Source organism: Cherax quadricarinatus, unplaced genomic scaffold, assembly GCF_038502225.1.
Source record: "Cherax quadricarinatus isolate ZL_2023a unplaced genomic scaffold, ASM3850222v1 Contig748, whole genome shotgun sequence".
Lineage (NCBI taxonomy): Eukaryota > Metazoa > Arthropoda > Malacostraca > Decapoda > Parastacidae > Cherax > Cherax quadricarinatus.
The window spans coordinates 14429-26750 of record NW_027195774.1 but is presented as its reverse complement, the minus strand read 5'-3'; the positions used below and the strand labels follow the sequence as shown (position 1 = coordinate 26750).

Genomic DNA, 12322 nt, shown 5'->3' with positions numbered 1-12322 from the left:
TTTTAAATACTAAACTAAAATAAAATATTATCTTGCAGATTAACCCTGATATTAGGGAAGCCCATAAGCTGAAGGGATGGTTTGACAATGGTGGCAATTCTGCAAACACTATTAATCTTTCCAACCAAAGAGGTGGTGGTAGTGGAGGTACTGTAACTATATATTTGTTGCTGTTATTTACCCTTTGTTCAGTGTAGTTATTAGCTTTACCTTTATTATACACCCCATATATTTTATCGCATTCCGGCACATAATGATGCAAGGTGTGACAATTGTTCATCTGGCAAAGTATACCTTTTGTTTGGTCTGTATCTGGTGGTGGTGATTTAACTTCCCAGAGATACTGATAACCATATCATACTTATGTTTGGCTTCTGACACAAGCATGCCATGATTGATACTCTTTAAGAGCATTATACACAACCCACACACAGGAGAGAGGAAGAGATGACATTTTGGTCCAACTTAGACTCAAAAGCTGTGTCATAAGCAGAAAGCAACTGTGACATCTCTCACTTTGTATTAGATTTTTCTTATTTTAATCCCACACCTCTCCCTAATTTCAGCTACTTTCCCTACAAGGCATAATACATGATATTATATCACTTGCAAAAAGAAACCAATAATGATATTCCCATTTATCCTAAATGGCCATTAACATAGTTTTTCTATTTGAAAAGTCTCTTGTCATATTATATATAATGGACCAAATGTTGAAGGGTTTGCAATTCCCATAGCTGGAAAAAGATTTTTATGTGCATTTGTTTTAGATTATTTTGTATGCCATGACCACTAAGGAAACTTAATTAAATTATATTAATAAATCGTTATTTTTCAGGCATGGGTTCCAACTTCAAAATGATTTTAGAAGCCAAGATGGAGAAGCTTGGATGTGGAGACCAAGCTGATTATTTTACAACTAAAGCGACAGTTGTTATGATAAAAAAGGAAAACGCTCTATACAGTGCCTGCCCAGCTGACTCGTGCAACAAGAAAGTCATTGACATGAACAATGGATTGTACAGATGTGAAAAGTGCTGCCGCGAGTTTGACACATTCAACTGGCGACTATTACTTCAAGTAAGTTTTTTAAATTAAGTTTTAAATATTAATGCACATGTGTATGCATTTCTTAGGTAGTAGGTTGGTAGACAGCAACCACCCAAGGAGGTACTACCGTCCTGCCAAGTGAGTGTAAAACGAAAGCCTGTAAGCCTGTAATTGTTTTACATGATGGTAAGATTGCTGGTGTCTTTTATCTGTCTCATAAACATGCAAGATTTCAGGTATGTCTTGCTACTTAAACTTAGGTCACACTGCACATACATATACAAGCATATATATATATATATATATACACACCCCTCTGGGTGTTGTTCTATTTTCTTTCTAGTTCTTGTTCTTGTTTATTTCCTCTTATCTCCATGGGGAAGTGGAACAGAATTCTTCCTCCGTAAGCTATGCGTGTTGTAAGAGGTGACTATAATGCCGGGAGCAAGGGGCTGGTAACCCCTTCTCCTGTATAAATTACTAAATTTAAAAAGGGAAACTTTCGTTTTTCCTTTTTGGGCCACCCTGCCTTGGTGGGATATGGCCGGTTTGTTGAAAGAAGTAGTAGTGTATGCATTTATGTATATACACATCTGAGTTTTCTTTGTTTTTTCTTAATAGTTCTTGTTATTATTTTCCTTTCATATCCATGAGGAAGTGGAATAAGAATTTTTCCTGCATAAGTCATGCATGTTGTAAAAGTCAACTAAAATGCCAGGAGCAATAGGAGCAATGACCTAGTAACCCCTTTTCTCATATAGATAATTAAAAACAAAAAGAAGAAAACCTTGAAGTTGGGATGTTTGAATGTGTGTGGATGTAGTACTGATGACAAGAAAGAGATGATTGTGGATGTTATGAATGAAAAGAAGCTGGATGTCCTGGCTCTGAAACAAATTTATCCGTAGTGGAGGGGAGGAAGGTAGGGGTCGTCCTAGGAAAGGATGGAGGGAGGGGGTAAAAGAGGTTTTGTGTGCAAGGGGCCTGGACAGGCAGCAGGCATGTGTGAGCATGTTAAATAGGAGTGAATGGAGACGAATTGTTTTTGGGGCCTGTTGTTGGACTGTGAGCAAGATAATATTTTGTGAAGGGATTCAGGGGCTTGAGATATTGGCTGTTTGGAGTAACATCTAAACTGTCATATCTGGGCACCTCTGCAAAGACTGATTATGTGTGAATGGTGGTGAAAGTGTTTCTGTTTTGGGTCGCACTGCCTCAGTGGGAGACAGCCGGCACATTGAAAAAATGTGTATGCAATCTAAATTAGAGGCGAGGACAATATGGAAGGAATGGACTTACCCATCTAGAAGCTTAGCCCTTTCAGGGTTGGTGCCGTACTAGCACAGCTTACATGCCAGGGTTGGTGCTGTACTAGTACACGTAAATTCTAGCAGCTTCAAATTAAGCGGGAAACAGCTGGTAGGCCTTGATGTGAGAGAATGGGTCTGCGTGGTCAGTGTGCGTGGTAGGAAAAAATTCAGGGACCCAGTGGTGCATTGTGGGAATGCCATTTTAGTACACCTTGTTCACCATGCCTCGCAGTAAGAAACACCTCACTCCTCAGCGAATTGGGACACTTTTGTTCCCCAGTGACAGTTCTGCTACAGATGGAAGTGTCAGTGAAGATGACTTTCAAGGTTTTCAGGAGGTTGTGACCAAAACTAATGACCATAATACTGGTAAGTGAGGAAAATCCAGATGACCCTCAGCCTTCCATCTCAGGTGCTCGGCCGTCTTGTTCACATTCAGTTGTACCAGAACGAAAGAGGAAACTTGCATTTTCCCATATCCAGGACTCAGATGTGAGCAATGGTGATGATAATGATAGTGAATATGAACTCCAATCTCTTGAAAACAGTTCCAGTAGCGAAAGTGAAATAGAATATTCACCAGTGGAGCGTCAGTACATACGACGGGGTATGCGCTCTTCTAGTGTGCCATATGCTATTCCAAGGGCAAGGAATACATCTCGGAGTATGTCCCATGGCTGTACAACAGGAACAGATAGTGAAAATGAAGATGATAGTGTTGTAATTGGGATGGAAAATGTGCATGCATCTGTTGTAAGGTGATGAGGGTGTCAAATGATTTAGATAAAGAAAAATTGGATATCAAATTGGGGAGGAGGAGTATGGAAGAAGTGAATGTTTTCAGATACTTGGGAGTTGACGTGTCGGCGGATGGATTTATGAAGGATGAGGTTAATCATAGAATTGATGAGGGAAAAAAGGTGAGTGGTGCATTGAGGTATATGTGGAGTCAAAAAAACGTTATCTATGGAAGCAAAGAAGGGAATGTATGAAAGTATAGTGGTACCAACACTCTTATATGGATGTGAAGCTTGGGTGGTAAATGCAGCAGCGAGGAGACGGTTGGAGGCAGTGGATATGTCCTGTCTAAGGGCAATGTGTGGTGTAAATATTATGCAGAAAATTCGGAGTATGGAAATTAGGAGAAGGTGTGGAGTTAATAAAAGCATTAGTCAGAGGGCAGAAGAGGGGTTGTTGAGGTGGTTTGGTCATTTAGAGAGAATGGATCAAAGTAGAATGACATGGAAAGCATATAAATCTATAGGGGAAGGAAGGAGGGGTAGAGGTTGCCCTCGAAAGGGTTGGAGAGAGGGGTAAAGGAGGTTTTGTTGGCGAGGGGCTTAGACTTCCAGCAAGCGTGCGTGAGCGTGTTAGATAGGAGTGAATGGAGACGAATGATACTTGGGACATGACGATCTGTTGGAGTGTGAGCAGGGTAATATTTAGTGAAGGGATTCAGGGAAACCGGTTATTTTCATATAGTCGGACTTGAGTCCTGGAAATGGGAAGTACAATGCCTGCACTTTAAAGGAGGGGTTTGGGATATTGGCAGTTTGGAGGGATATCTTGTATATCTTTATACGTATATGCTTCTAAACTGTTGTATTCTGAGCACCTCTGCAAAAACAGTGGTAATGTGTGAGTGTGGGTGAAAGTGTTCAATGATGATGAAAGTATTTTCTTTTTGGGGATTTTCTTTATTTTTTGGGTCACCCTGCCTAGATGGGAGATGGCCGACTTGTTGAAAAAAAAAAAAAAAAAAAAAAAAAAAAAATATAATATGTAATATATATATATATATATATATATATATATATATATATATATATATATATATATATATATATATATATATATATATCTATATATATATATATAATATATATATATATATATAATATATATATATATATATATATATATATATATATATATATATATATAATATATATATATATATATATATATATATATAAATATATATATATATATATATATATATATATATATATATATATATATATAATATATATATATATATAATATATATATATATATATATATATATATATATATATATATATATATATATATATATATATATATATATATATATATATATATATATATATATGAGAAACTTTTAGAGAGGGTGTGGTAGGCAAGTTTGGGGTGCCAGGTGTAAATGATAATGGGAGCCCTGTGATTGAACTTTGTATAGAAAGGGGTTTAGTTATAGGTAATACATATTTTAAGAAAAAGAGGATAAATAAGTATACACGATATGATGTAGGGCGAAATGACAGTAGTTTGTTGGATTATGTATTGGTAGATAAAAGACTGTTGAGTAGACTTCAGGATGTACATGTTTATAGAGGGGCCACAGATATATCAGATCACTTTCTAGTTGTAGCTACACTGAGAGTAAAAGGTAGATGGGATACAAGGAGAATAGAAGCATCAGGGAAGAGAGAGGTGAAGGTTTATAAACTAAAAGAGGAGGCAGTTAGGGTAAGATATAAACAGCTATTGGAGGATAGATGGGCTAATGAGAGCATAGGCAATGGGGTCGAAGAGGTATGGGGTAGGTTTAAAAACGTAGTGTTAGAGTGTTCAGCAGAAGTTTGTGGTTACAGGAAAGTGGGTGCAGGAGGGAAGAGGAGCGATTGGTGGAATGATGATGTAAAGAGAGTAGTAAGGGAGAAAAAGTTAGCATATGAGAAGTTTTTACAAAGTAGAAGTGATGCAAGGAGGGAAGAGTATATGGAGAAAAAGAGAGAGGTTAAGAGAGTGGTGAAGCAATGTAAAAAGAGAGCAAATGAGAGAGTGGGTGAGATGTTATCAACAAATTTTGTTGAAAATAAGAAAAAGTTTTGGAGTGAGATTAACAAGTTAAGAAAGCCTAGAGAACAAATGGATTTGTCAGTTAAAAATAGGAGAGGAGAGTTATTAAATGGAGAGTTAGAGGTATTGGGAAGATGGAGGGAATATTTTGAGGAATTGTTAAATGTTGATGAAGATAGGGAAGCTGTGATTTCGTGTATAGGGCAAGGAGGAATAACATCTTGTAGGAGTGAGGAAGAGCCAGTTGTGAGTGGGGGGGAAGTTCGTGAGGCAGTAGGTAAAATGAAAGGGGGTAAGGCAGCCGGGATTGATGGGATAAAGATAGAAATGTTAAAAGCAGGTGGGGATATAGTTTTGGAGTGGTTGGTGCAATTATTTAATAAATGTATGGAAGAGGGTAAGGTACCTAGGGATTGGCAGAGAGCATGCATAGTTCCTTTGTATAAAGGCAAAGGGGATAAAAGAGAGTGCAAAAATTATAGGGGGATAAGTCTGTTGAGTGTACCTGGTAAAGTGTATGGTAGAGTTATAATTGAAAGAATTAAGAGTAAGACGGAGAATAGGATAGCAGATGAACAAGGAGGCTTTAGGAAAGGTAGGATAGTGAGGCTCAAGTTAGAGTATGTAGGAAAGAGGGAAATTTTTTCCCAGTAAAAGTAGGCCTTAGACAAGGATGTGTGATGTCACCGTGGTTGTTTAATATATTTATAGATGGGGTTGTAAGAGAAGTAAATGCGAGGGTCTTGGCAAGAGGCGTGGAGTTAAAAGATAAAGAATCACACACAAAGTGGGAGTTGTCACAGCTGCTCTTTGCTGATGACACTGTGCTCTTGGGAGATTCTGAAGAGAAGCTGCAGAGATTGGTGGATGAATTTGGTAGGGTGTGCAAAAGAAGAAAATTAAAGGTGAATACAGGAAAGAGTAAGGTTATGAGGATAACAAAAAGATTAGGTGATGAAAGATTGAATATCAGATTGGAGGGAGAGAGTATGGAGGAGGTGAACGTATTCAGATATTTGGGAGTGGACGTGTCAGCGGATGGGTCTATGAAAGATGAGGTGAATCATAGAATTGATGAGGGAAAAAGAGTGAGTGGTGCACTTAGGAGTCTGTGGAGACAAAAGAACTTTGTCCTTGGAGGCAAAGAGGGGAATGTATGAGAGTATAGTTTTACCAACGCTCTTATATGGGTGTGAAGCGTGGGTGATGAATGTTGCAGCGAGGAGAAGGCTGGAGGCAGTGGAGATGTCATGTCTGAGGGCAAATGTGTGGTGTGAATATAATGCAGAGAATTCGTAGTTTGGAAGTTAGGAGGAGGTGCGGGATTACCAAAACTGTTGTCCAGAGGGCTGAGGAAGGGTTGTTGAGGTGGTTCGGACATGTAGAGAGAATGGAGCGAAACAGAATGACTTCAAGAGTGTATCAGTCTGTAGTGGAAGGAAGGCGGGGTAGGGGGTCGGCCTAGGAAGGGTTGGAGGGAGGGGGTAAAGGAGGTTTTGTGTGCGAGGGGCTTGGACTTCCAGCAGGCATGCGTGAGCGTGTTTGATAGGAGTGAATGGAGACAAATGGTTTTTAATACTTGACGTGCTGTTGGAGTGTGAGCAAAGTAACATTTATGAAGGGATTCAGGGAAACCGGCAGGCCGGACTTGAGTCCTGGAGATGGGAAGTACAGTGCCTGCACTCTGAAGGAGGGGTGTTAATGTTGCAGTTTAAAAACTGTAGTGTAAAGCACCCTTCTGGCAAGACAGTGATGGAGTGAATGATGGTGAAAGTTTTTCTTTTTCGGGCCACCCTGCCTTGGTGGGAATCGGCCAGTGTGATAATAATAATAATAATAATAATAATATATATATATATATATATATATATATATATATATTATATATATATACATTTACATATATATATATATATATATATATATATATATATATATATATATATATATATATATATATATATATATATATATATATATATATATATATATATTAGAATGTGGGGCAGAAGTTTGTGGTTATAGGAGGGTGGGGGCAGGAGGAAAGAGGAGTGATTGGTTGAATGATGAAGTAAAGGGTGTGATAAAAGAGAAAAAGGTAGCTTACGAGAGGTTTTTACAAAGCAGAAGTGTTTATAAGAAGAGCAGAGTATATGGAGAGTAAAAAGAAAGGTGAAGAGAGTGGTGAGAGAGTGCAAAAGGAGAGCAGATGAAAGAGTGGGAGAGGCACTGTCAAGAAATTTTAATGAAAATAAGAAAAAATTTTGGAGTGAGTTAAACAAGTTAAGAAAGCCTAGGGAAAGTATGGATTTGTCAGTTAAAAACAGAGTAGGGGAGTTAGTAGATGGGGAGAGGGAGGTATTAGGTAGATGGCGAGAATATTTTGAGGAACTTTTAAATGTTAAGGAAGAAAGGGAGGCGGTAATTTCATGCACTGGCCAGGGAGGTATACCATCTTTTAGGAGTGAAGAAGAGCAGAATGTAAGTGTGGTGGAGGTACGTGAGGCATTACGTAGAATGAAAGGGGGTAAAGCAGCTGGAACTGATGGGATCATGACAGAAATGTTAAAAGCAGGGGGGGGATATAGTGTTGGAGTGGTTGGTACTTTTGTTTAATAAATGTATGAAAGAGGGGAAGGTACCTAGGGATTGGCGGAGAGCATGTATAGTCCCTTTATATAAAAGGAAAGGGGACAAAAGAGATTGTAAAAATTATAGAGGAATAAGTTTACTGAGTATACCAGGAAAAGTATACGGTAGGGTTATAATTGAAAGAATTAGAGGTAAGACAGAATGTACAATTGCGGACGAACAAGGAGGTTTCAGAGTGGGTAGGGGATGTGTAGATCAAGTGTTTACATTGAAGCATATATGTGAACAGTATTTAGATAAAGGTAGGGAAGTTTTTATTGCATTTATGGATTTAGAAAAGGCATATGATAGAGTGGATAGAGGAGCAATGTGGCAGATGTTGCAAGTATATGGAATAGGTGGTAAGTTACTAAATGCTGTAAAGAGCTTTTATGAGGATAGTGAGGCTCAGGTTAGGGTGTGTAGAAAAGAGGGAGAATACTTCCCGGTAAAAGTAGGTCTTAGACAGGGATGTGTAATGTCACCATGGTTGTTTAATATATTTATAGATGGGGTTGTAAAGAAGTAAATGCTAGGGTGTTCGGGAGAGGGGTGGGATTAAATTATGGGGAATCAAATTCAAAAATGGGAATTGACACAGTTACTTTTTGCTGATGATACTGTGCTTATGGGAGATTCTAAAGAAAAATTGCAAAGGTTAGTGGATGAGTTTGAGAATGTGTGTAAAGGTAGAAAGTTGAAAATGAACATAGAAAAGAGTAAGGTGATGAGGGTATCAAATGATTTAGATAAAGAAAAATTGGATATCAAATTGGGGAGGAGGAATATGGAAGAAGTGAATGTTTTCAGATACTTGGGAGTTGACGTGTCGGCGGATGGATTTATGAAGGATGAGGTTAATCATAGAATTGATGAGGGAAAAAAGGTGAGTGGTGCGTTGAGGTATATGTGGAGTCAAAAAACGTTATCTATGGAGGCAAAGAAGGGAATGTATGAAAGTATAGTAGTACCAACACTATTATATGGATGTGAAGCTTGGGTGGTAAATGAAGCAGCGAGGAGACAGTTGGAGGCAGTGGAGATGTCCTGTCTAAGGGCAATGTGTGGTGTAAATATTATGCAGAAAATTCGGAGTGTGGAAATTAGGAGAAGGTGTGGAGTTAATAAAAGCATTAGTCAGAGGGCAGAAGAGGGGTTGTTGAGGTAGTTTGGTCATTTAGAGAGAATGGATCAAAGTAGAATGACATGGAAAGCATATAAATCTATAGGGGAAGGAAAGAGGGGTAGGGGTCGTCCTCGAAAGGGTTGGAAAGAGGGGGTAAAGGAGGTTTTGTGGGTGAGGGGCTTGGACCTCCAGCAAGCGTGCATGAGCGTGTTAGATAGGAGTGAATGGAGACGAATGATACTTGGGACCTGACGATCTGTTGGAGTGTGAGCAGGGTAATATTTAGTGAAGGGATTCAGGGAAACCGGTTATTTTCATATAGTCGGACTTGAGTCCTGGAAATGGGAAGTACGATGCCTGCACTTTAAAGGAGGGGTTTGGGATATTGGCAGTTTGGAGGGATATGTTGTGTATCTCTATACGTATATGCTTCTAAACTGTTATATTCTGAGCACCTCTGCAAAAGCAGTGATAATGTGTGAGTGTGGTGAAAGTGTTGAATGATGATGAAAGTATTTTCTTTTTGGGGATTTTCTTTCTTTTTTGGGTCACCCTGCCTCGGTGGGAGACGACCGACTTGTTGAAATATAAATATATATATATATATATATATATATATATATATATATATATATATTTATTTATTTATTTTTATTATCACACTGGCCGATTCCCACCAAGGCAGGGTGGCCCGAAAAAGAAAAACTTTCACCATCATTCACTCCATCACTGTCTTGCCAGAAGGGTGCTTTACACTACAGTTTTTAAACTGCAACATTAACACCCCTCCTTCAGAGTGCAGGCACTGTACTTCCCATCTCCAGGACTCAAGTCCGGCCTGCCGGTTTCCCTGAATCCCTTCATAAATGTTACTTTGCTCACACTCCAACAGCACGTCAAGTATTAAAAACCATTTGTCTCCATTCACTCCCATTAAACACGCTCATGCATGCCTGCTGGAAGTCCAAGCCCTCGCACACAAAACCTCCTTTACCCCCTCTCTCCAACCTTTCCTAGGCCGACCCCTACCCCGCCTTCCTTCCACTACAGACTGATACACTCTTGAAGTCATTCTGTTTCGCTCCATTCTCTCTACATGTCCGAACCACCTCAACAACCCTTCCTCAGCCCTCTGGACAACAGTTTTGGTAATCCCGCACCTCCTCCTAACTTCCAAACTACGAATTCTCTGCATTATATTCACACCACACATTGCCCTCAGACATGACATCTCCACTGCCTCCAGCCTTCTCCTCGCTGCAACATTCATCACCCACGTTTCACACCCATATAAGAGCGTTGGTAAAACTATACTCTCATACATTCCCCTCCTTGCCTCCAAGGACAAAGTTCTTTGTCTCCACAGACTCCTAAGTGCACCACTCACTCTTTTTCCCTCATCAATTCTATGATTCACCTCATCTTTCATAGACCCATCCGCTGACACGTCCACTCCCAAATATCTGAATACGTTCACCTCCTCCATACTCTCTCCCTCCAATCTGATATTCAATCTTTCATCACCTAATCTTTTTGTTATCCTCATAACCTTACTCTTTCCTGTATTCACCTTTAATTTTCTTCTTTTGCACACCCTACCAAATTCATCCACCAATCTCTGCAACTTCTCTTCAGAATCTCCCAAGAGCACAGTGTCATCAGCAAAGAGCAGCTGTGACAACTCCCACTTTGTGTGTGATTCTTTATCTTTTAACTCCACGCCTCTTGCCAAGACCCTCGCATTTACTTCTCTTACAACCCCATCTATAAATATATTAAACAACCACGGTGACATCACACATCCTTGTCTAAGGCCTACTTTTACTGGGAAAAAATTTCCCTCTTTCCTACATACTCTAACTTGAGCCTCACTATCCTCGTAAAAACTCTTCACTGCTTTCAGTAACCTACCTCCTACACCATACACTTGCAACATCTGCCACATTGCCCCCCTATCCACCCTGTCATACGCCTTTTCCAAATCCATAAATGCCACAAAGACCTCTTTCGCCTTATCTAAATACTGTTCACTTATATGTTTCACTGTAAACACCTGGTCCACACACCCCCTACCTTTCCTAAAGCCTCCTTGTTCATCTGCTATCCTATTCTCCGTCTTACTCTTAATTCTTTCAAATATAACTCTACCATACACTTTACCAGGTACACTCAACAGACTTATCCCCCTATATTTTTTGCACTCTCTTTTATCCCCTTTGCCTTTATACAAAGGAACTATGCATGCTCTCTGCCAATCCCTAGGTACCTTACCCTCTTCCATACATTTATTAAATAATTGCACCAACCACTCCAAAACTATATCCCCATATATATATAAATATATATATAAATTTTTTTTTTTTCAACAAGTCGGCCGTCTCCCACCGAGGCAGGGTGACCCAAAAAATAAAGAAAATCCCCAAAAAGAAAATACTTTCATCATCATTGAACACTTTCACCCACACTCACACATTATCACTGTTTTTGCAGAGGTGCTCAGAATACAACAGTTTAGAAGCATATACGTATAAAGATATACAACATATCCCTCCAAACTGCCAATATCCCAAACCCCTCCTTTAAAGTGCAGGCATTGTACTTCCCATTTCCAGGACTAAAGTCAGACTATATGAAAATAACCGGTTTCCCTGAATTCCTTCACTAAATATTACCCTGCTCACACATGCTCTCCGCCAATCCCTAGGTACCTTCCCCTCTTTCATACATTTATTAAACAAAAGTACCAACCACTCCAACACAATATCCCCCCCTGCTTTTAACATTTCTGTCATGATCCCATCAGTTCCAGCTGCTTTACCCCCTTTCATTTTACGTAATGCCTCACGTACCTCCCCCACACTTACATTCTGCTCTTCTTCACTCCTAAAAGATGGTATACCTCCCTGACCAGTGCATGAAATTACTGCCTCTGTTTCTTCCTTAACATTTAAAAGTTCCTCAAAATATTCTCGCCATCTACCCAATACCTCCATCTCCCCATCTACTAACTCCCCTACTCAGTTTTTAACTGACAAATCCATATTTTCCCTAGGCTTTCTTAACTTGTTTAACTCACTCCAAAATTTTTTCTTATTTTCATTAAAATTTCTTGACAGTGCCTCTCCCACTCTATCATCTGCTCTCCTTTTGCACTCTCACCACTCTCTTTACCTTTCTTTTACTCTCCATGTACTCTGCTCTTCTTATAACACTTCTGCTTTGTAAAAACCTCTCATAAGCTACCTTTTTCTCTTTTATCACACCCTTTACTTCATCATTCCACCAATCACTCCTCTTTCCTCCTGCCCCCAACCTCCTATAACCACAAACTTCTGCCCCACATTCTAATAGTGCATTTTTA

The 12322-nt window shown here is 39.3% G+C and overlaps 1 protein-coding gene across 2 annotated transcripts in view; it reads left to right on the top strand.

Moving 5' to 3' along the window:
- Positions 1–12322, top strand: part of RPA1 (replication protein A 70) — a gene marked incomplete at its 3' end in the record, with an annotated part of 93266 nt that overhangs the window by 68205 nt on the left and 12739 nt on the right. For both annotated transcript variants that reach the window (XM_070080641.1, XM_070080640.1), the window contains 2 exon segments: positions 39–147; positions 839–1080. In XM_070080641.1, coding sequence (XP_069936742.1) covers positions 39–147; positions 839–1080 — 351 coding nt within the window.